Source organism: Ranitomeya imitator, chromosome 1, assembly GCF_032444005.1.
Source record: "Ranitomeya imitator isolate aRanImi1 chromosome 1, aRanImi1.pri, whole genome shotgun sequence".
Classification (NCBI taxonomy): domain Eukaryota; kingdom Metazoa; phylum Chordata; class Amphibia; order Anura; family Dendrobatidae; genus Ranitomeya; species Ranitomeya imitator.
This window is the reverse complement of record NC_091282.1, coordinates 768,806,974-768,832,732: the sequence shown is the minus strand read 5'-3', so window position 1 is coordinate 768,832,732 and position 25,759 is coordinate 768,806,974. Positions and strand designations below refer to the sequence as shown.

Below are 25,759 nucleotides of genomic sequence, written 5' to 3'. Positions count from 1 at the left end.
TATATATATATATATATATATATATATATATATATATATATATATATATATATATATATATATATATATATATATATATATATATATATATACACACACATACACACATACATACATATACACAGTACAGGCCAAAAGTTTGGACACCTCATTTAAAAAATTTTCTGTATTTTCATGACTATGAAAATTGTACATTCACACTGAAGGCATCAAAATTATGAATTAACACATGTGGCATATACCGTATTTTCCGCTTTGTAAGATGCACTTTATTTCCCCCAAATTTGGGGGGGGAAATGTGGGTGCATTTAACAAAGCGGATATACCACTTACCATTACAGGCTGGGATGAGGAGGTGTCCGCCGCCGCTACCGCCCGCTGCCGCTGTCATCCGCCGCCGCTGCCGGGGTTGTCCGCTGCTCCCGCGGGTGATGCTGGAGGCTCCGGTGCTGCGGGGGGCTCTGGCGACATTTTGTGAAAGACCAGAGCCCCCCGGCAGTTCGTCCATGCGTTCCAGTATGACTAATTCCGGGAAAATGGCCGCCGGAATCTAGGGAGATGAGATTTCAGCGCTGAGATCTCATCTCTCGAGATTCCGGCAGCCATTTTCCCGGAACCAGTCATACTGGAACGCATGGACGAACTGCTGGGGGGCTCTGGCCTTTCACAAAATGTCGCCAGAGCCCCCTGCAGCACAGGAGCCCCCTGCAGACCCCCTCATCCCAGCCTGCAGCACAGGAGCCCCCCTGCAGCACAGGAGCCCTCTGCAGACGGCCTCATCCCAGCCTGCAGCAATGCTCCACTCCTGCCTCCAGCAACGACCCTGGGACCCTGATCCACCATAGCCACAACCCCTGGTAAGTAATAAGACGCATGGATTATAAGACGCCCCACCAATTTATTAAAAAAAGTTTTTTCCTATTTTTCTCCTCAAAATTTGGGGTGCATCTTATAATCCGAAGCGTCTTACAAAGCGAAAAATACGGCACTTAAAGGGAACCTGTCACCCCCAAAATCACGGGTGAGGTAAGCCCACCGGCATCAGGGGCTTATCTACAGCATTCTGGAATGCTGTAGCTAAGACCCCGATGTAACCTAAAAGATGAGAAAAAGACTTTATATTATACTCACCCAGGGGCGGTCACTCTGTTGGTCCGGGTCCGGCGCCTCCCATCTTCATCAGATGACGTCCTCTTCGGGTCTTCACGCCGCGGCTCCGGCGCAGGCGTACTTTGCCTGCCCTGTTGAGGGCAGAGCAAAGTACAGCAGTGCGCAGGGCCTCTCTGACCTTTCCCGGCGCCTGCGCAATGCAGTACTTTACTCTGCCCTCAACAGGGCAGGCAAAGTACGCCTGCGCCAGAGCCGCAGCGTGAAGACCCGAAGAGGACGTCATCTGATGAAGATGGGAGTTGCCGGACCCGGACCAACAGCGTGACCGCCCCTGGGTGAGTATAATATAACGTCTTTTTCTCATCTTTTAGGATACATCGGGAGCTTATCTACAGCATTCCAGAATGTTGTAGATAAGCCCCTGATGCCGGTGAACTTACCTCACTCGCGATTTTGGGGGTGACAGGTTCCCTTTAACAAAAAAGTGTGAAACAACTGAAAATACGTCTTATATTCTAGGTTCTTCAAAGTAGCCACCTTTTGCTTTGATGACAGCTTTGCACACTCTTGGCATTCTCTTGATGAGCTTCAAGAGGTAGTCACCAGGAATTGTCTTCCAACAATCTTGAAGGAGTTCCCAGAGAGGCTTAGCACTTGTTGGCCCTTTTGCCTTCACTCTGCGGTCCAACTCACCCCAAACCATCTCGATTGGGTTCAGGTCTGGTGACTGTGGAGGCCAGGTCATCTGGCGTAGCACCCCATCACTCTCCTTCTTGGTCAAATAGCCCTTACAAAGCCTGGAGGTGTGTTTGGGGTCATTATCCTGTTGAAAAATAAATGATGGTCCAACTAAACGCAAACCGGATGGAATAGCATGCCGCTGCAAGATGCTGTGGTAGCCATGCTGGTTCAGTATGCCTTCAATTTTGAATAAATCCCCAACAGTGTCACCAGCAAAGCACCACCACACCTCCTCCATGCTTCACGGTGGGAACCAAGCATGTAGAGTCAATCCGTTCACCTTTTCTGCGCTGCGCAAAGACACGGTGGTTGGAACCAAAGATCTCAAATTTTGACTCATCAGACCAAAGCACAGATTTCCACTGGTCTAATGTCCATTCCTTGTGGTCTTTAGCCCAAACAAGTCTCTTCTGCTTGTTGCCTGTCCTTAGAAGTGGTTTCCTAGCAGCTATTTTACCATGAAGGCCTGCTGCACAAAGTCTCCTCTTAACAGTTGTTGTAGAGATGTGTCTGCTGTGAGAACTCTGTGTGGCATTGACCTGGTCTCTAATCTGAGCTGCTGTTAACCTGCGATTTCTGAGGCTGGTGACTCGGATAAACTTATCCTCAGAAGCAGAGGTGACTCTTGGTCTTCCTTTCCTGGGGCGGTCCTCATGTGAGCCAGTTTCTTTGTAGCGCTTGATGGTTTTTGCCACTGCACTTGGAGACACTTTCAAAGCTTTCCCAATTTTTCGGACTGACTGACCTTTATTTCTTAAAGGGAACCTGTCACCCCAAAAATCAAAGGTGAGCTAGCCCACCAGCATCAGGGGCTTATCTACAGCATGTAGATAAGCCCCCGAAGTATCCTGAAAGATGATAAAAAGAAGTTATATTATACTCACCCAGAGGCGGTCTCGTTGCGGTGCGATAGATGTCACGGTCCGGGGCCTCCCATCTTCTTACGAAGACGTCCTCTTCTTGTATTCACGCTGCGGATCCGGCGCAGGCATACTTTGTCTGCCCTGTTGAGGGCAGAGCAAAGTACTGCAGTGTGCAGACGCCGGGCCTCTCTGACCTTTCCTGGTGCCTGCGCACTGCAGTACTCAACAGGGCAGACAAAGTAAGCCTGCGCCGGAGCACCAGCATGAATACAAGAAGAGGACGTCATCATAAGAAGATGGGAGGCCCCAGACCGCGACGCCCATCATACTGGGACAACCCCTAGGTGAGTAATTTACCTTTTTCTTATCTTTCAGGTTACATCGGGGGCTTATCTACAGCATTACAGAATGCTGTAGGTAAGCCCCTGATGCTGGTGGGATTAGCTCACCTTCGATTTTGGGGGTGACAGGTTCCCTTTAAAGTAATGATGGCCACTCGTTTTTCTTTAATTAGAATTTGTATTATGGCAAGAAAAAAAGCAGTCTATTCAGTAGACTATCAGCTGTGTATCCACCAGACTTCTGCACAACACAACTGATGGTCCCAACCCCATTTATAAGGCAAGAACTCCCACTTATTAAACCTGACAAGGCACACCTGTGAAGTGAAAACCATTTCCTTTGACTACCTCTTGAAGCTCATCAAGAGAATGCCAAGAGTGTGCAAAGCAGTCAAAGCAAAAGATGGCTACTTTGAAGAACCTAGAATATAAGACATAATTTCAGTTGTTTCACACTTTTTTGTTAAGTATATAATTCCACATGTGTTAATTCATAGTTTTGATGACTTCAGTGTGAATTTACAATTTTCACAGTCATGAAAATACAGAAAAATCTTTAAATGAGAAGGTGTGTCCAAACTGTTGGTCTGTACCTTTTATAGCTGCAGCAACTTCAGGACCTTCTTAGAGGACCAATGGGAGCTGCTGCAGTACCTGAGCAACTTCAGGACCTTCCTAGAGGACCAATGGGAGCTGCTGCAGTACCTGAGCATGTGACCCCCGATCTCCAATGAGAGGTCTTACACTGGGCATGCTCAGAAGGGGAAAAGCAGGACTTCGTCCCAGAGACGTCTGCTCGCCGCTGACCAGTGCTGGTTACAATGGCTGAACCTGGAAAGGCAGCAGTAACCATCCGCACCGTATCAGGCTGAGCCAGACGCTGGGACAGAGGTCTCCGCTGAGCAGGCTCCACTGCGGCTGGAGAAGAATGGGAGACGCAGGGGAGATGGCTCGAGATTTCCCCTGTGCAGAGGCGGGAACTCGACCCCTAACACATACTATATATATATATATATATATATATATATATATATATATATATATATATATATATATATATATATATATATATATATATATATATATATATATATATTATATACATATACACACACATATGTACATATACATACATATACACACTTTTTTTTCTATTCTATGTGCACACATTTATTTTAGCTATTCTATTCTAATCTGTCAGTGTGATTTTACTGTACACCACAATGAATCACCGGTGCGTATATCTCACAAGTCACACGCATGGTCCATGGTGTGTAATCCGTATGTTTCTCGCCCCCACAGACTTATATTGGCGGATTTTTTGCTCAATACGCTGACAAACGCAGCATGCTTCGATTTTCTAAGCCCATAAAATATGACCGGGAAATATACGGCTGATGGGAGCTTCCCCATAGAGAAACATTGGTCCGTGTGCAATGCATTGTTTTTGCACCTCTCGCTTGTCCGTATTCCTCTCTAATGCGACGCTGGCCTAACAGGGAAACTATCAGGGTCAGAAATGACATTATCAATTCTTACATGGACTGTTGTAATCTGGGGAATCTGCAGAACAAAAGGACTAAGCCCGTACATATCCTTGGAATAATTTTGGTCTCAAATATGTTAAGTTGAACCATCACTAAAGAGGAGAGTGTGGGTCTCACAAACTAAAGGAAAAGCTAAATAATTTTGCAGACTGTCCACATCCATCCCTACTAACCCACCACACAACTTAACTCACCGAAGCATTTTCAGCTCTTGAGCGGCCTTCAGTATGATTTCATGCTGCCTTTGGCTCAATGCGACCATCCCTTGGCCAGAAGCTTCAGAGTCTGGTCCTGTAGACTGGGCTGGAGGCACATTCAAACCTTCATCCATTGCTCTTTCAGATGGAAACCATCGGTCTTCTCGGGGCTCTAGATTTGGACTTTCTAGAAACTCATTGGGCTTTCTGTCCTCACGCCATGAAGGAACGTCAGAGTATTCACGTAGCCCAAGCTCTGTGCGTTCATGAAAATCTCTGTCAGCCAGATTTCTCTCTAGCCTCCATCTTTCTTCCCGATAGTTGTCAAGAGGTGGAAGAGGAGGTAACGAAGAACGTGGCTGACCCGGAGAGAAAGGTCGATGTGGTGACAGAGACCTGCGGGAAGGCAGCCAGTCTCTCTCCCTGTGAGTAATATCCGGATCTACAGGGATTCTGGAAAAATCTTGATCAACATCATCACGTAAGTAACGCCTTTCTGCTCTGTCATAATAGATTTCACGTTCAGAACTGCTCTCCCTAAGCCAAGGGTCACATCTAACATCATTAGGCAAGGGTGGACCGGACACTGGGAGACGATCTTCCCTGAAATATGGGTCTCTAGCAAACTCTGGTTCTCCATCACGCCAGTATCTATCGCCTTCCCAATCCTCTCTTATAAGCTCTTCACCAGGATGAGCTCTCCTTCCATCATTCACTAAAGGATCTAAAAACCTTTCCCTCTCAAAAATCATTGCTTCTCTGCGGAACATCTCACGGTCATATGGTGGCATGTTATCTGGACCTTCTCTGAATAGTACTTTATCTTCTAAAAATGGGGCCCTAGGCTCAAAATCTCTCTCAATGGGATAATCTATTACATCACGAATTCCTGGTCGGGGAGGGAGTCTATCACGAATAAATCCCCTTGATCGCCCTCTGGACAAATGATTATATCTGGGATCAATATTTCCTCTCCTTGGACCTTCATGCGAAAAGTCACTAGGATAATACTCAGGCTCACCAGACAGCTCATAGTCCCTGTAATTACTCGGTCGTGCCTTCTCAGGGTGTATATGACTTTCAGCATTACCCATGTCTCGATTAGGAAAAGGTGGTCTCATATGGCCTCTATGACCTTCTGGACCAGACATCCTGGAGAATGGCTTTCTCTCCATAAAATGTTCATGGTCTGAGGGAATTTGGGGTTCATTCGTTGATTTCCCAAGATCAGCCCCTTTATAAAAAGATGGCACTCTTGGATCTACATCAATAGGATGCTCATACACAGAGTCTTCATCTGGAGGAATGTCTTCACTGAAATCCTCATCAGAAACAGGAGGATGAAAGTCAACTGGCCTTACAGGCAGAGGCATTCTAGGTGCACCAGGCCTAACAGGGCGAGATGCTCTCACTGGTCTAGGCCCGACATGGGGAATACCTTGTCTAATAGAGGGAGAAGCCCGCGGAAAACTAGGCCTAGTAGGTGGAGATGGCCTAGGGGCTCCAGATCTGACAGGGGGTGAGGCTCGGGGAACACCAGGTCTAATTGGAGGAGGTCCCCTTAGTGCTCCTGACCTGACAGGAACAGCAGTCTGAGGAAGTCCAGGCCTGAAAGGAAAAGTCGCCCGAGGGGCTATAGGTCTGACAGCAGTGGCAACATACGGGGCGCCAGGTCTGATGATAGGAGTTGGCAAGATAGCTGACCGAGAAGAGAAAGGTATTTGATGAACAGTCCCAGCAGAAGTCGGAGGGCCAGGACAGTTATCAGGGAACACTTGGGTCTCATCTAGTTTTGCCAGAGAAGTTGGATTATTGGTCAGAACTCCGGGGACATTGGGTTTTGTAGCCTCCAGCCTGAGAACTCTTGAATCACTTGCAGCTGGCTCTTTTGAGGAAGTAGCAGGTGATTCTTGGAGTGCATTTAACTTCCCTGGATTTTTCACAGTCGCCTCAGAGATGAGATCCATTTTTGTGTCAAGACCAGGCAAGGACTTCTCAGACGACGGACCAGATTGTATTGTTGGAATGGCATCAGTTTTATGGGGACTGGAATTGGTAGTCTCAGCAGCTTTCTCTCCTACAGGAGAAGCTGGTCCAGCCATCTGCGGTGGTGTTGGGACATCGGAGATAATTTCTTTATTAAGTGAGTGATCTTTTGAACTCTTGTCATATTTTTCCATCTCTCCACAGAGATCAGTTTTCCCGGAGTCCGCACTAAACAACTGACTACCCACCGCGACTGGGCTGAGGAAAGGTGCAGGCAGCGTTGCGGGGGCATTTTGCTCATCAGATTTTATTTTCACATCAAGAGGGGTTTCTTTTCCAACCCGGTTGTCGAGAGGCAAGGTCTGACTGCTCTGCTGGTGCTCAGGAGACAAGCCAAACGTTCCCCACTGCCTTCCACCCATGGCATCACTACCAACCTGTCTATTCCATCGTTCATCCACATGTTTATTTGCAGGATCACTCATGTGCAGTGGAGGCACACCCTCTGCCATTCCCCCTTCAGATTGCCATTCAGGTCTTTCAGAGCCCTTATATGGGCCCCTTTTACCTGTCCAACCATCTTGAGAGCTATGCACATCAAACCTTTCACGTTCCTCAGAAAAGCCCCATTTTACATGAGAGGTGCTGTCAGTTCGAAACTGATCCATAGTAGGGGGAGCTTCTAAACCTCTAAATCTTTCTGGAGGGAGGCTAGGACCATCAAAACGAGGCTTGGGTGTTGGGAAACTAGTGCCTTCATAAAGATGTTTAGGATGATCTTCATTACTGCTAAACTGATCTCGATGTCCACTCTCTGCTCCACCAAGTCTGTCTCTTGGAAGTCCTTCAGGACTGCTAAATCGTTCACGACTGAAGCCCGCTGGGCCAATAAACCTGCTACGTTGCGGTTCACCAGGAAATCTAGCTCTTCCACGGGGAGGCATCTCTGGAGCACCAAACCTGAAGCGATTTGGACCATGGAATGGAATAAACTTGTCTAGTGGGGGTCCCACATTTCTAGGACCACCAGCATCACTATAAAGGTCTGAAGTATTTTCTGCAATGCTCCATTTGTCTTGAGGTTCTCTATTGGGATCAAACCAATTGTCTTGGTGGGACTCTGAGGCACCCCAGTTGTAGCCTTGAGGGTCTCCCCATTTATTACTCATGTCATCCCTTTGGCCATCTGGCCTGTTAGGTTGAGAGGTTTCATGTTTCTTTTTCATGTCTCTCGGGAATGCCTCGGCCCTCTCTAACACCTGCTGAGCTGGAGTATCAGCACTGCCTTCATGAGGCTCCATGATACTTGCATTTTCCTGAGATCTGCTTGTCCCAGAACTGAAATAGTTGTCTTTCACATCCCATTTGTCCCTATCAGTCTTGTCCCAGCTGCTTTCTGTGGGACGATCCCATGTCTGAGAATCTTCTGGTTGGTCCCATCTGTTTGCAGACACATTATGTTGCTCGTCCCATTTTTTCTCAGGAAGCCTTCCCTGAGACTTGTCCCATTTGTCTGCATGTCTCTGCCCTTGCTCCCATGTTTGTTTATGCGGTGTCGGTATCTGGAGATTGGGTTTTGAGCTCTGCATGGATCCATCACTGTCTCCTGGGTCCGGTGCAGATTCGGCACGCTGCTCTGGGGTGTACGCCGGCTTCTGCCCTTGGAAGGCATCATTAGCAGAATGGAAATTGGAGCCATGAAAATGCTTTCCTCCCAGAAGTGGATGAGGATCACCAAAACCAAGAGGACCCCTCGATCCAGGAAACATTCCTCCTCGAGGTGCAGAAAATCTTGGAGTCTCAAAACTTGGAGTAGGAAATCTATTATAACAAAGAAAAAAAAAGTTAGATCAGATATATATATTAAAAACACACAAAAGTTATCAGAAATATCACCCATCAGATATATACAGATCTAATAATGGGGGTGATATTACGGATATCTATATATACAGCTGTGCTCAAAAGCTTACATACTCCGGCAGAATTTTTGCTTTCTTAGCCTTTTTTCAGAGAATATGAATGATAACACCAAAACTTTTTCTCCTCTCATTGTTAGTGGTTGAGTGAAGCCAATTATTGTCAAACTACTGTGTTTTCTCGGTTTAAATCATAATGACAACCCAAAACATCCAAATGACCCTGATCAAAAGTTCACATACCCTGGTGATTTTGGCCTGATAACATGCACAGAAGTTGACACAAATGGGTTTGAATGGCTACTAAAGGCAACATCCTCACCTGTGACCCGTTTGCTTGTAATCAATGTGTGTGCATAAAGGGCTATAAAGAGAGCTGAACAATGGCTGGTAAGCACCACAATTTGGTGGAAACTTCTTTTGAAACCATTTGATTTTGTACCCATGTCTTGATCTGTGTAATCAGGAGTGAGATGAGACCACCGATTTATTTGTGATATTTCTGGATCTAACTTTCAGTACCCTGTTTTCTTTTTGTCTTGTAATTATGGCATATGATTACTTGATGGGCATTATGCAATATGATTATTGAAATACGGCATCTGTCACTGCCTGATCGGGCATCCATTATCGGTAATTTGACAAAAATGTGTATGGGCATTGTGCAATAGATATTAAATGTGGCATTTGCCACTGCTAGATCAGGTATTAATCGATATACAGGTCATCTGACAAAGAATGTGTTACAGAACTATCTGAAATTTAAGGGTACTATGTATAAAAATAAAAATTATTATTATTAATAGAAATAGTGGCTTGATTCTACCACTTAAAACTGTAATATTGCCATCAGCACTACAGACTTTGGCCCTATTAGACATAGGGCATTTTAAGCTAAAATATCTGTGAAGCTTTGGTCTCTAATTGCAGTTTAAAATATTGTTATTAGTATTACAGACTTTGTGGCCCTATCATTTGATACAGGTCATCTTTCTGCTACCCATTTTATCTTTTTTTTTCTTCTTTTTTTGCTACCCATTAATAATAATCTTTATTTTTATATAGCGCTAACATATTCCGCAGCGCTTTACAATTTGCACACATCATCATCGCTGTCCCCGATGGGGCTCACAATCTAGAATCCCTATCAGTATGTCTTTGGAATGTGGGAGGAAACCGGAGTGCCCGGAGGAAACCCACGCAAACACGGAGAGAACATACAGACTCTTTGCAGATGTTGTCCTGGGTGGGATTCGAACCCAGGACCCCAGCGCTGCAAGGCTGCAGTGCTATCCACTGAGCCACCGTGCTGCCACCCATTTTTTGTTTGCAATATTTCTCCTGGCACTACGAGAATTTTCACTTTGGGTATTTCTTTGTATGTGTGTGTATTTTTTGTGTATATTTAGCAATTTTCACATTTTCAATTTTTATTCTGTTAAACGAGACTTATGTGACACAAAATAGTTAATAAATAACATTTCCCACATGTCTACCTTACATCAGCACAATTTTGGAAACAAAATTTTTTTTTGCTAGGAAGTTATAAGGGTTAAAAGTTGACCAGCGATTTCTCATTTTTACAGCAAAATTTACAAAACCATTTTTTTTAGGGACCACCTCACATTTGAAGTCAGTTTGAGGGGTCTACATGGCTGAAAATACCCAAAAGTGACACCATTCTAAAAACTGCACCCCTCAAGGTGCTCAAAACCACATTCAAGAAGTTTATTAACCCTTCAGGTGCTTCACAGCAGCAGAAGCACCATGGAAGGAAAAAATGAACATTTAACTTTTTAGTCACAAAAATGATCTTTTAGCAACAATTTTTTTATTTTCTAGAGGGTGAAAAGATAAACTGGACCCCGAAAGTTATTGTACAATTTGTCCTGAGTACGCCGATACCCCATATGTGGGGGGAACTAATGTTTGGGCGCACGACAGGGCTCGGAAGGGAAGGAGCGCCATTTGACTTTTTCAATGAAAAATTGGCTTCAATCTTTAGCGGACACCATGTCGCGTTTGGAGAGCCCCTGTGTGCCTAAACATTGGAGCTCCCCCACAAGTGACCCCATTTTGGAAACTAGACCCCCCCCCAAGGAATTTATCTAGATGCATAGTGAGCACTTTGAACCACCAGGTGCTTCACAAATTGATCCGTAAAAATGAAAAAGTACTTTTTTTTTTTTTTTTTTTTTCACAAAAATTTTCTTTTAGCCTCAATTTGTTCATTTCCACATGGGCAACAAGATAAAATGGATCCTAAAATTTGTTGGGCAATTTTTCCTGAGTACAGCGATACCTCACATGTGGTCACGAACCACTGTTTGTGCACACGACAAGGCTCGGAAGGGAAGGAGCGCCATTTGACTTTTGAATGAAAAATTAGCTCCATTCGTTAGCGGACACCATGTCGCATTTGGAGAGCTAAAATTTTCTTTTAGCCTCAATTTGTTCATTTCCACATGGGTAACAGGATAAAATGGATCCTAAAATTTATTGGTCAATTTCTCCTGAGTACACTGATACCTCACATGTGGGGGTAAACCACTGTTTGGGCACACGGCAGGGCTCGGAAGGGAAGGCGCGCCATTTGACTTTTTGAATGAAAAATTAGCTCCAATCGTTAGCGGACACCATGTCGCGTTTGGAGAGCCCCTGTGTGCCTAAACATTGGAGCTTCCCCACATGTGACCCCATTTTGGAAACTAGACCCCCCACTGAACTTATCTAGATATGCGGTGAGCACTTTAAACCCCCAAGTGCTTCACAGAAGTTTATAACGCAGAGCCATGAAAATAAAAAATAATTTTTCTTTCCTCAAAAATTATTTTTTAGCCCGCAATTTTTTATTTTCACAAGGGTAACAGGAGAAATTGGACCTCAATAATTGTTGCCCAGTTTGTCCTGAGTACACTGATACCCCTTATATGGAGGTAAACCACTGATTGGGCACATGTCGGGGCTCGGAAGGGAAGTAGTGGCGTTTTGAAATGCAGACTTTGATGGAATGGTCTGCGGGCGTCACGTTGCATTTGCAGAGCCCCTGATGTGCCTAAACAGTAAAACTCCCCCACAAGTGACCCTATTTTGGAAACTAGACCCCCAAAGGAACTTATCTAGATATGTGGTGAGCACTTTGAACCCCCAAGTTTATAACGCAGAGCTGTGAAAATAAAAAAAACATTTTTCTTTCCTCAAAAATTATGTTTTAGCAAGCAGTTTTTTATTTTCACAAGGGTAGCAGGAGAAATTGGACCCCAATAGTTGTTGCCCAGTTTGTCCCGAGTATGCTGGTACCTCATATGTGGGGGTAAACCACTGTTTTGGCGCAAGTCGGGGCTCGGAAGGGAGGGAGCACCATTTGACTTTTTGAACGCAAGATTGGCTGGAATCAATGGTGGCGACATGTTGCGTTTGGAGACCCCTGATGTGCCTAAACAGTGGAAACCCCTCAATTCTAACTCCAACACTAACCCCAACACACCCTTCACCCTAATCCCAACTGTAGCCATAACCCTAATCACAACCCTAACCCCAACACACCCCTAACCACAACCCTAACCCCAACACACCCGTAACCCTAATTCCAACCCTAACCCTAATCCCAAACCTAACCCTAATCCCAAACCTAACCCTAATCCCAACCCTAACCCCAACACACCCCTAACGACAACTTTAACCCAACACACCCCTAACCCTATCCATAACCCTAACTACAAGCCTAATCTTAACCCTATTTCCAACCCTAGCCCTAATTCCAACCCTAACCCCAAGGCTATGTGCCCACGTTGTAGATTCGTGTGAGATTTTTCCGCACGATTTTTGAAAAATCCGCAGTAGGGTTGAGCGACTTACTTTTATAGGATCGGGTCGGGTTTCACGAAACCCGACTTTTTCAAAAGTCGGGTCGAGTGAAATCGGCCGATCCTATAAAAAAGTCGGGGTCGGCCGAAACACGAAACCCAATGCAGTGCATTGGGTTTCCAATGGTTCCCAGGGTCTGAAGGAGAGGAAACTCTCCTTCAGGCCCTGGGATCCATATTTAAGTGTAAAATAAAGAATTAAAATAAAAAATATTGCTATACTCACCCTCGGACGCGCCCTGGTACTAACCGGCAGCCTTCCTTCCTTAGAATCAGCGCGTAAAGGGCCTTAGATGACGTCGCGGCTTGTGATTGGTCGTGCGACCAATCACAAGCCGTGACGTCACCGAAGGTCCTTCAAGCGCTGATTCTTAGGAAGGAAGGCTGCCGGAAAGAAGCAGGGCGCGTCCGAGGGTGAGTATATTCCTATTAGGTATATACTCACCCTCGGACACGCCCTGCTTCTTTCCGGCAGCCTTCCTTCCTAAGAATCAGCGCTTGAAGGACCTTCGGTGACGTCGCGGCTTGTGATTGGTCGCGCGAGCGGTCACATGGGCGGTCGCGCGACCAATCACAAGCCGCTACGTCATCTAAGGCCCTTCACGCGCTGATTCTAAGGAAGGAAGGCTGCCGGTTAGTACCAGGGCGCGTCAGAGGGTGAGTATAGCAATAATTTTTATTTTAATTCTTTATTTTACACTTAAATATGGATTCAGATACCGATTTCCGATATTGCAAACATATCGGAACTCGGGATCGGAATTCCGATACCAGATTCAGAAGATCGCCGACCTCATGGCCGACCCCACACAGGGGGTCAGGTTTCATGAAACCCGACTTTGGCAAAAGTCGGCGACTTCTGAAAATGGCTGACCCGTTTCGCTCAACCCTAATCCGCAGGTAAAAGGCACTGCGTTTTACCTGCGGATTTACCGTGGATTTCCAGTGTTTTTTGTGCAGATTTCACCTGTGGATTCCTATTGAGTTACAGGTGTAAAACGCTGCGGAATCCGCACAATGAATTGACATGCTGCGGAAAATACAACAGCGTTCCCGCACGGTATTTTCCGCACCATGGGCACAGCGGATTTGGTTTTCCATAGGTTTACATGGGACTGTAAAGCTGATGGAAAACTGCTACGAATCCGCAGCTGCCAATCCGCTGCGGAACCGCAGCCAAATCCGCACCGTGTGCACATAGCCTAATTCTAAGGGTATGTGCACACGATGCGGAAAACGCTGCGGATCCACAGCGTTTCAGCCGATGCGGTTCCACAGCGTTTCAGCCGATGCGGGTCCGCAGCAGTTTCCCATGAGTTTACAAAAAACGCTGCACACATGCTACAGAAAAAACTAGCGCCGAAACGCAGCGGTTTACATTCCGCACATTTCACTTCTTTCTGCGGATTCCGCAGCGGTTTTACAACTGCTCCAATAGAAAACCGCAGTGAAATCCGCAGAAAAACCGCGGTAAATCCACGATAAATCCACAGCGGTTTTGCACTGCGCATTTATAAAAACCGCTGCGGAAAAATCCGCAGAGGACCAGAATAGGTGTGCACATACCCTAGTTCTAACTGTAGTGGAAAAAAAAAAAATATTTTATTATTGTCCCTACCTATGGGGGTGATAGGTTATGTCACAGTGATCAAAATGTACATGTAACGAATCTGCCGGCCGATTCGGCGGGCGCACTGCGCATGCGCCCGCCATTTGGGAGGATGGCACCGCCCATGAAGAAGACGGTCGGACACCGAGAGCCTCGGTAAGTATGAGGGGGGGTAGATCGGGGCACAATTGGGGGCGGCACATCAGTGTTTCCAGCCATGGCCGATGATTTTGCAGCATCGGCCATGGCTGGATTGTAACATTTCACTTGTTTTTTTAGGTGAAATATTACAAAATCGCTCTGATTGGCAGTTTCACTTTCAACAGCCAATCAGAGCAATCGTAGCCACGATGCGAACTCGGCTTCAGGAAAATGGCCGCCGCGATCTCCATCTGCGCGCGCGAGGCCTGGTGGCGCGAGTGAGGCAACATCATGAGAAGTGCGGTGATGAAGATGATGCGGTGATGAGTCATCTTCATCACCGCACTTCTCAGGTTGATTCTGTATTCATAGGTTTGTAGAACAATAGGATTAAGGTCTTTTTCTCAACTCTGTTCATGTTGTAACATTTTTGCCTTGAAGAAGAGGCTGGGACCTCTGCGGAGTCAAATTCAGTTTTGAGAACTGCGTAAGTAAAGCGAGCGTCTGTGATAATATAGGAGAGAAACTGCCCACTAATCCTACAGAAACCTCTGGAAGAGCATGGCATTGTGAATGTTACACATATACAGCCTTAATTCTACTGAGTTAAACAACTCAGCTTTATCTCATGATGGAAGAACCTTTGGATGGTAAAATATTTTCCTCAAAAAGCAGTTTATTGAAAAAAATCCGATTTAAATCAAAAAAATCCGATTTAAATAAAAAAATCCGTTTTTAAAAAAACATTGATTTTTATCCACCCTGTTTTTATCTCATACTGAAAAAACGGGGTGACAGGTTCCCTTTAAGTTATCAGTCCCCTCCTACATAAATTTTTATTTTTGCACTCTTTGGATAACTACTATTATGTGATATACCTTTTTGAATATATTAAAATAAAGGTTACTGTATATACTCGAGTATAAGCTGACCCCCTTTAATTTTGCCACAAAAAAACTGGGAAAACTTAATGACTCGAGCATAAGCCTAGGGTGGGATATGCAGCAGCTACCAGTAAATGTCAAAAGTAAAAATAGATACCAATAAAATTAAAATTAATTGAGACATCAGTAGGTTAAGTGTTTTTAAATATCCATATTGAATCAGGAGCCCCATATAATGCTCCATAAAGTTTATGATGGCCCCATAAGATGCTCCATAAAGATATTTGCCCCATATAGTGCTGCACAAATGTTGATCATGGCCCCATATAGACACTTGCCCCATATGCTGCACAAATGTTATGGCCCCATATAGTGCTGCACAAACGTTATGGCGCCATACAGTGCTGCACAAACGTTATGGCGCCATACAGTGCTGCACAAACGTTATGGCCCCATACACTGCTGCACAAACGTTATGGCCCCATACACTGCTGCACAAACGTTATGGCCCCATACACTGCTGCACAAACGTTATGGCCCCATACACTGCTGCACAAACGTTATGGCCCCATACACTGCTGCACAAACGTTATGGCCCCATATAATGCTGCACAAACGTTATGGCCCCCATATAATGCTGCACAAACGTTATGGCCCCATAGATGCTCCATACAGACACTTGCCCCATTTGCTGTTGCTGCGATTAAATAAAAAAAAAAAAATATCACATACCTCTCCGTCGCTCAGGCCCCCGGCACTTTCAATATTCACCTGCTCCTCGTTCCGGCGCCGCTCCATCTTCAGCGTCTCCTGCGCGGACGTTCAGGCAGAGGGCGCGCACTAACCACATCACCGCGCCCTCTGACCTGAGCGTCACTGCTGAAGACTGAGCGGCGCCGGAACGGGGAGCAGGTGAATATTGCGCAGCGCTCCCCTCCCCGTTATTCTCACCTGCTCATGGCGCGGTCTCTGCACGTCTGTTCCCTGGCAGCTTCTTCCTGTACTGAGCGGTCACAGTTACCGCTCATTACAGTAATGAATATGCAACTCCACCTCTATGGGAGGTGGAACCGCATATTCATTAATGTAATGAGCAGTACCATGTGACCGCTCAGTACAGGAACTCAGGAAGAAGCTGTCAGCGCCGGGGAAAAGACGTGCAGGGACCATGCCAGGAGTAGGTGAGTATAATTAGACAGCCCCCACTCCCCCTCCCCTGCCGACCCCTGGGTATGACTCGAGCATAAGCCGAGAGGGGGACTTTCAGCCCAAAAAAATTGGCTGAAAATCTCGGCTTATACTCGAGTATATACTGTAATTTTTAGAGGTCTAGGGTTCTTTTCTCTGAAAAAAAAAGGCCAAGATAGCAAAAATTCTGCCAGGGTATGTAAAATTCTGAGCACAACTGTATATACAGATATCAGTAATATCACACCCATCATCAGATATATACAGATGTACGACACCTCACCGACTCACCTGGCTCCTGCCGTGTTCATTGGGTGGATGGTCTGGGGAACAGGAGGTATGGTTTCCTTCTCCATTAGCTTTGATGGACTGGACGGAAATATTAAAGGTTTGGAGTGGTCTTTGAGATCAGGGCATTTCTCTGATGACTGCAAACTGCCAACATGTGTAATTGGTTTCTGTGGTGGGTTATGGGCAGGAAAAGATGGGGAATTGTTGGTCAGGGCGGCATACGAGGACTGTGCATTTTTTAAAGCTTGCTGTGCCTGGTAGGAGAGTTTGGTGGGTGGAGCTTTATCCTCACACGTGTCGACTTTTACAGGTGAATGGGCAGAGGAATCCACTCCAGATGCTGGCACTAGTTGGCTGACGGTGGAGCTAGTCATCTCTGGTAATGGAGGCACCTCAGTGCCACTCATGTTTTCAGGTGGTAACGGTGGTGGAACGGCTTCCATGGATGCTGTGTTACCAGGTGGTGGAAGGGGAGGGGCACTTGTTGCAGGTGGCAATGGTGGCGCAGACACTGGGGGCAGAGGGGGGGCAGCTTCACTGAATGCTGCTGCTGGTGCAGTAGGTAAGGGTGGAGGGGGAACCGTGCTATACATTGGAGGTCCAGGTGCAGAAAACGGAGGCGGAATGTTTATTCCTGGAGGTACAGCAGGAGGCATGACTGCAGAATATGCTGGGTACTGAGGAGGAACGACAGCAAGGTAATGGTTGCCCCCATACTGCTGCTTCAAAGCTTTCAGTGAGGTAACTTTGTCTTTGAGTTGAGATTTTGTGGCCTTCATGAGTGCCTGCCACGATTTCCACTGCACGTGGTAGTCCTGCAGCTGGTCCTTGTGAGGGTAAGTCTGGAGTAACTCCTGCCACTTCTTAAACTGACTCTCCCACTCCTGGTGAAGTGGCAGAAACTGCTTCTGCTGCATCTCATGGTGCTGGAGCTGCACATCCACAGACATGGCCTGCAACAAAACATACAGCAGTGAGTGCGGGACACAGAATTAAACACAGCTGGGGGGCCCCCCCATTCCAAGCCACAGAGCGCCGATCCCAAGAGAGCACATCTCCCTGTACTTCTAGGAGGGCAGTCACTTCACAGCTACAACGGTCTGTATTGTAGTCTAGCTGCTGACTTATTGGAAACAGCCAGCAAGCTGAAAGACTAAGGCTTAGGGTCTAAGGGGTAACGTTTCTCCTTATGGAGAGTGACACGCCAGCTGGCTTGTCAAGGTAAGGAGGCTTATTCGCTGTGCAATGCTCCTCTGGGAAATTTAAAATGCAAATTGCCTCTTCAGAGAAAAAGAGGACTTAAACTTTATAGCGCCACCTGTTGGAAGTAGCGATCCTACAAGTCACAATCCACCCTTTAACGAGTCGCGCAATATGACTTAGGATAAAAGCCAAATCAGTACCTCAATTCACAGACACTGTGTTTCGGGCTGTTGGCCCTCGTCAGTGCGAAGCATGAGAACTAATTTGGCTCCATAAGGAGAAACGTTACCCCTTAGACCCCAGTCCAGGGCCTCTCACCTAGCCAAATCAGTTCTCATTCTTCGCACTGACAAGAGCCAACAGCCTGAAACACCGTGTCTGCGAATTGAGATACTGATTTGGCTTTTATCCCAAGTCATATTGCAAAACTCATTAAAGGGTTGATTGTGATTTGTAGGATCGCTACTTCCAACAGGTGGCGCTATAAAGTTTAAGTCCTCTTTTTCTCTGAAGAGGCAATTTGCATATAAGGCTTAGGGCAAACTAATCAAAACGTTAGAAGATCACCACAGCTTTCCCTGGCACATATTGCGTGTAACCATAATCTAATCCCAAATTCAACAAATGGGTGATAGTTCTGGCCGGTTATGCAGTTACTGCTGTGTAATAAAAAGCAGCGGATACCCCCTCCTTGCCACCGGGCGCAAGGTCCGCATCTCCACGCACCCCACATCCCTGCTGGTAACAAACACCAGATATGAAGTTTGGTGATTTCTAGCTCAGCCTATTTTGTCTGCCATCTCGGAGGTCTTAGACGCTTTTCCTCCTTCTCCACACTGATACGCCATCTGGACACACTGCAGTTTTGAAGGATTTGCACAGCAGCATTTCACATTCGGGTACAGATGGATGATTAGGAAGTTGTCAGATTGGCTTTGGAAACCAACAGTCTTTCAGGAAATGGTTATCTGTACTTGAACCATAAACTGAAGATCTTCAACGCCCAACACAGAGGTAGGAGGGGACGAGCAGAGTTCTGGTGTGCCAGAACCTGGAGTCCGCAGACACACAATGGCAATGATAAAGCTCTAATATTATAATGCGGTGTATAGTATCAGCAAAACAAAAGGTAAAGAGCGAGCGCTTCCATATTAGCAGTGAAAATCTATATTGGCAACCCAATGTGCAGCCTGTGACAGGGGACATGACTTACAGCGAGGTGCGGGGGCTCTGCCAGCAGCTGCTGGGACCGCTGAAGCAGCTGCTGTAATGCGCTGTGTTTCTGAATGATTCCCTGATACTGGAAACCCAAACGATGCTGCTCATGCTGCTGCCAGTGCGCGGCGGCTTCCTGCAGGGTCTTCAGCCTCTGCGCCTGCTCCGGATCCTCTGTCAGGTTCATGCTCGGCTGAAAAAAACAAAAATACAACCAGAATAGTGAGAACCTGTAGACGAGGTAGCCCACTGGCAGTGAGCACCTATAGATGAGAAAACCCATGTACAATGAGCACCTACAGATGACTAAACCCACGTACACTGAGCAACTATAGATGAGAAGGCCAATCAGCACAAATAGATGAGGAGGCCTGTGTACAATGATCACCTACAGATGAGTATGAGAACCAATAGATGAGGAGGCCCGCCTACAATGCGCACCTATAGATGAAGACAATGAACACCTATAGATGAGACCACCCACGGACTGCAAAACATGCAGCTTCACATACAGATCACAGCTCCATAATCTCATTGAGTGCTGTTTGTCACTTAACAGCAATGGTCGCAAAATTACCGTGGAATCTTGTGCAGGGGGGAGGACCTCATCCAGTGGGGGCGGCTCCTGGTAAGGGGGCGGAGCATATCCAGCAGACGGGTGTATCACACCTTGTGGGGAATCGGCAGCCGGAACCATCGTCTCTGTTGCAGCTCTCTTAGCTTTCTGCTGAAGACTCAGTAAATGCTGCTGGTAATAAAACTGCTGCTCCTCCTGCAACAGGAAAGCCAGCGTGAGGTACACAGCGTGGCAGGGGTACATATAAGCGCAATACAGCGCGGAAGGGGGGGGGGGACTGGGGGGGTTATGTACACAATACAGAGCAGTGGGGGTATATATACACAGTTCTCTGAAAAAGTATTTCCCCCTTCCTGATTTCCTATTCTTTTCCAGGTTTGTCACACTTACAGGGAACCTGTCACCTAAACCAAGGCGTTTGTAACTAAAAGAGCCACCTTGTGCAGCACTAATGTTACATTCTGACAAGGTGGCTCTTTTAGTTCTTGGTGCTGTAACTGCAGAAATAAATAGATTTTGCAATTTGTCCAAAATACCTTGAAATAGTCCTGGGGGCAGGTCTTTCCCCCACTAATGCAGAGGCAGCACTGCTGTCACTCATGCCCTCTTGGTGCCGCCACCTCAGCGTTGTTTTCAACTGTCCCGGGGCCTGCGCTGTTATCTTATGCCTTGGGCATGCGCAGTTAGCACTGCCGATCTTCTGACATCATTTGATGTCTTGCTGACTGCGCCTGTGCTGCCGCGCTGCCCGAGATCCTGCCCCGCAGTGTGAATAAATCAGAAGACACTGCGGGGCAGTCAGCACAGGCGCAGTCAGCAAGACATCAAATGATGTCAGAAGACGGGCAGCGCTAACTGTGCATGCCCAAGGGATAACATATCAGCGCAGGCACCGGGACAGTTGAAAACAACACTGAGGTGGCGGTGCCAAGAGGGCATGAGTGACGGCGGTGCAGCGTCTGCATTTTTTTTGGGGGGGGGCATATGGAGATCGCGGCGGCCATTTTCCCAAAGCCGAGTTTGCATCTCGGCTTCAGGAAAATGGCCGCGGGTGCGCAGATGGAGATCGCGGCGGCCATTTTCCTGAAGCCGAGATGCAAACTCTGCTTTGGGAAAATGGCCGCCGCGATCTCCATATGCGCACGCGCGGCATCCCGTGGCCATTTTCCTGAAGCCCCGTGCAGCAGAGCACTCCATCTGCGCACGCACGGCCTCAGGAAGATGGCCGCCCCCACCGATGACAAGATAATAGCGCAGATCGCGCGCTTTTTCTTCACCTGCGCGCAGTGGATTCGGCACTTGGACATGCGCACACCACTACGCCACCAACGGAAAGCTGGGGAAGAAACAGTGATGTCACCACGCCCACCTGACCTGACCAGCCTGATTGACAGGCGAAAACGGCGACTTTGGTAATGTATTTCGCAGCATAGGTGGGGAATCAGGGTACACTACATACACTATTGTGACGCACAGCGCAGGCCCTATTTAACAGTATTTATAGCTCAATCTGAAAAAACGGGGTGACAGGTTCCCTTTAATAAGTAACATTTCCCACATGTCTACTTTACATCAGCAAAATTTTGGAACCAAAATTTTTTTTTTTAGGGAGTTATAAGGGTTAAAAGTTGACCAGCAATTTCTCATTTTTCCACCACCAATTTTTTTTTTTTTTTTAGGGACCACATCACATTTGAAGTCATTTTGAGGGGTCTATATGATAGAAAATACCCAAGTGTGACACCATTCTAAAAACTGCATATCTCAAGGTTCTCAAAACCACATTCAAGAAGATTAAACCTTCAGGTGTTTCACAGGAATTTTTGAAACGTTTACAAAAAAAAAATGAACATTTAATTTTTTTTCACAAAAAATTTACTTCAGCTCCAATTTGTTTTATTTTACCAAGGGTAACAGGAGAAAATGGACCCCAAAAGTTGTTGTACAATTTGTCCTGAGTACACCGATACCCCACATGTGGGGGTAAACCACTGTTTGGGCGCATGACCGAGTTTGGAAGGAATGGAGCGCCGTTTGACTTTTCAATGCAAAATTGATTGGAATTGAGATGGGACGCCATGTTGCGTTTGGAGAGCCACTGATGTGCCTAAACATTGAAACCCCCCACAAGTGACACCATTTTGTGCTGTTTCCCTTTTTGTTTACTCTCTGGAAGGCCATTGGAATGGTAAGGAAGGGTGCACGCTTTAAGGTATTTTTTTCTGGTGCGGTTATATACTGTGTGTGTAATATATATATATACTGTGTGTGTAATATATATATATATATATATATATATATATATATATATATATATATATATATATACATACACACACACACACTGTGTAGATGAATTAAGGGAATGTGCACACGTCAGGATTTCTTGCAGAAATTTTCCTGACAAAAACCGGACATTTCTGCCAGAAATCCGCATGCGTTTTTGATGCGGTTTTTGTGCGTTTTTTCCCAAATGCATAGAATTGCGGGAAAAACGCAGAAAATCCGCAAAAATAATGAACATGCTCATTTTTTTTACCGCGATGCGTTTTTTTTCGCAGAAAAAAACGCATCCATGTGCACATAACATGCAGAATGCATTCTAAATGATAGAATACATAATGTATGCGTTTGAAATGAGTTTTTATAGCGTTTTTACCGCGAAAAAAACACGAAAAAACCTGAACGTGCGCACATAGCCTCAGAGTGCAGGGCCCGCCACACAAAATATCCATTTATATATACAGGAAAAAAAAAAAGAAGGGGAGGCAGCACTCATGGTCACCCTGCACTGTACATATACGGCCACTCGTGCTGGGGGCGCTATCACACCTTCGGGTCTCCTCTTACCTCCAGGCTCTTCTTGTCCTCGGCGTTCCCCTCGGTGCCAGGCAGGGGCGGCGGAGGCGGCGGCTGCTCTGGGGCCGGCGGAGGCGGCGGCTGCTCGGGCTCCGGGGGCGGAGGGGGAGCCGCGGGTTGCTGGTAGTCGGGAGGCGGTACGCCGTGTCCATAGGGCGGCGGTGGGAAGGGGTAGGCGGCGGGAGGCCGCGGCGGGCTGTAGTAGTGTCGCGGGGGCGGCCCAGCAGGCAGCACGTTTTCGAGCTGCCGCTGGTGCATCCGTTGGAGCTGCTCCAGCTGAGCAAGGTGCTGGTCGCGGAAGCTCTGGAAGGCGGGACCCGAGGGAGGCCCAGCGGGAGCTGGGGGCGCGGACGGGCCGCCATAACGGGGAGGCCAGGCCGGGTACATGACACCGACTGCCGCTGCTCGGCGAAATCCGGACGTGACGACACACTAGCTGCGCAGGCGCACTACTGAGCGCTTGATGGCAGTTCACTGCGCATGCGACAAAGCAGCTGCCGGGGAGGTCTGAGCTCAGGGGTTGCTATGGCAACAGGGAATTCCCGCCTCATTCTGAATCGGGTTCAAAAGAGTGAAGCGGACCGCGGTTTCCATTGTGTTCTCACCCACACCCCGGCCTCTACTGTGTCCTCACCTCCCCTTTCCCGCGGGCCTCTACTGTATCCCCAACACCAGGCCTCTACTATGTCCTCCCCTGGCCTCTACTGTAGCTTCTACTGTATTCCCCCCACTCGGCCGGCTCTACCACCCCTCCGGGCCTCAACTGCATCACCCCCCTCCGGCCTCTACTGTGTCCTTCCCCTCTGACCTCTACTATATGCCTATATGCATCACCCCCCTCTAGCCTCTACTGTGTCCTCCCCCCTGGCCTTCACTGTGCCCTCCCCACGGCCTCTACTATGTCCCTCATGGTTTCTACTGTGTACTCCCCCAGCCCTCTACTGTGCTTTCCCCTCATCTACTGTGTCCTTCCCCCGGCCTCTACTGTAGTCTCCCCCCGCCTCTACTGTATCCCCCACCCGACCTACTGTGTCCTCCCCCAGTTTCTACTATATCCCCTCACCCAACCTCTACCGTGTTTCCCCCCAACTGGGCTCTACTGTGTCCTCCCCCCAACCCCCGCCCCCCTGGCGTCTACTGTGTCTCCCCCCGCCTCTACTGTATCCCCCACCCGACCTACTGTGTCCTCCCCCAGTTTCTACTGTATCCCCTCACCCAACCTCTACTGTGTTTCCCCCCAACTGGGCTCTACTGTGTCCTCCCCCCTGGCGTCTACTGTGTCTCCCCCCGCCTCTACTGTCCCCCCCCCCGGCGTCTACTGTGTCCCACAGACCCAACCCCTACTGTGTCTTCCCCACCCCACCTCTACTGTGTCCTCCCCCCAGGCTTCAACTGTGTCCTCCCCCTCTGACCTCTACTATATGCCTATATGCATCACCCCCCCACTGGCCTCTACTGTGTCCTCCCCCCTGGCCTTCGCTGTGCCCTCCCCACGGCCTCTACTATGTCCCTCCTGGTTTCTACTGAGGAGGTGGTGATGGCGAACTCAGTCGAGGGGTTCAAGAGAGGCCTGGATGTCTTCCTGGAGCAGAACAATATTGTATCATACAATTATTAGGTTCTGTAGAAGGACGTAAATCTGGGGATTTATTATGATGGAATATAGGCTGAACTGGATGGACAAATGTCTTTTTTCGGCCTTACTATGTTACTATGTTACTGTGTACTCCCCCAGCCCTCTACTGTGCTCTCCCCTCATCTACTGTGTCCTTCCCCCGGCCTCTACTGTAGTCTCCCCACCCCCCCGCCTCTACTGTATCCCCCACCCGACCTACTGTGTCCTCCCCCAGTTTCTACTGTATCCCCTCACCCAACCTCTACTGTGTTTCCCCCCCAGTTAACTGGGCTCTACTGTGTCCTCCCCCCCCCCCCCCCGGCATCTACTGTGTCCTTCCCCCGGCCTCTACTGTAGTCTCCCCCCCCCCCGCCTCTACTGTATCCCCCACCCGACCTACTGTGTCCTCCCCCAGTTTCTACTGTATCCCCTCACCCAACCTCTACTGTGTTTCCCCCCAACTGGGCTCTACTGTGTCCTCCCCCCTGGCGTCTACTGTGTCTCCCCCCGCCTCTACTGTATCCCCCACCCGACCTACTGTGTCCTCCCCCAGTTTCTACTATATCCCCTCACCCAACCTCTACCGTGTTTCCCCCCAACTGAGCTCTACTGTGTCCTCCCCCCAACCCCCGCCCCCCTGGCGTCTACTGTGTCTCCCCCCGCCTCTACTGTATCCCCCACCCGACCTACTGTGTCCTCCCCCAGTTTCTACTGTATCCCCTCACCCAACCTCTACTGTGTTTCCCCCCAACTGGGCTCTACTGTGTCCTCCCCCCTGGCGTCTACTGTGTCTCCCCCCGCCTCTACTGTATCCCCCACCCGACCTACTGTGTCCTCCCCCAGTTTCTACTGTATCCCCTCACCCAACCTCTACTGTGTTTCCCCCCAACTGGGCTCTACTGTGTCCTCCCCCCCCCCCCCGGCATCTACTGTGTCCTTCCCCCGGCCTCTACTGTAGTCTCTCCCCCCCCCCCCCGCCTCTACTGTATCCCCCACCCGACCTACTGTGTCCTCCCCCAGTTTCTACTATATCCCCTCACCCAACCTCTACCGTGTTTCCCCCCAACTGGGCTCTACTGTGTCCTCCCCCCAACCCCCGCCCCCCTGGCGTCTACTGTGTCTCCCCCCGCCTCTACTGTATCCCCCACCCGACCTATTGTGTCCTCCCCAGTTTCTACTGTATCCCCTCACCCAACCTCTACTGTGTTTCCCCCCAACTGGGCTCTACTGTGTCCTCCCCCCTGGCGTCTACTGTGTCTCCCCCCGCCTCTAGTGTATCCCCCACCCGACCTACTGTGTCCTCCCCCAGTTTCTACTATATCCCCTCACCCAACCTCTACCGTGTTTCCCCCCAACTGGGCTCTACTGTGTCCTCCCCCCAACCCCCGCCCCCCTGGCGTCTACTGTGTCTCCCCCCGCCTCTACTGTATCCCCCACCCGACCTACTGTGTCCTCCCCCAGTTTCTACTGTATCCCCTCACCCAACCTCTACTGTGTTTCCCCCCAACTGGGCTCTACTGTGTCCTCCCCCCTGGCGTCTACTGTGTCTCCCCCCGCCTCTACTGTATCCCCCACCCGACCTACTGTGTCCTCCCCCAGTTTCTACT

At 48.1% G+C, this 25,759-nt stretch overlaps 1 protein-coding gene across 1 annotated transcript in view; it reads right to left on the bottom strand.

The window, feature by feature from the left end:
* The window catches only part of YLPM1 (YLP motif containing 1), a 102,097-nt gene extending 79,126 nt beyond the window's left edge, over nucleotides 1–22,971 (bottom strand). The window contains exons 1-5 of the mRNA XM_069735736.1: nucleotides 22,529–22,971; nucleotides 19,679–19,873; nucleotides 19,100–19,294; nucleotides 16,684–17,636; nucleotides 4,797–8,606 (exon numbers count right to left, since the gene is read on the bottom strand). Of these exons, the coding sequence (XP_069591837.1) occupies nucleotides 4,797–8,606; nucleotides 16,684–17,636; nucleotides 19,100–19,294; nucleotides 19,679–19,873; nucleotides 22,529–22,924 (5,549 nt within the window). The 5' untranslated portion in view covers nucleotides 22,925–22,971. The remainder of the gene's footprint in view (nucleotides 1–4,796; nucleotides 8,607–16,683; nucleotides 17,637–19,099; nucleotides 19,295–19,678; nucleotides 19,874–22,528) is intronic.
* Between the last annotated feature and the right edge of the window lie 2,788 nt (nucleotides 22,972–25,759).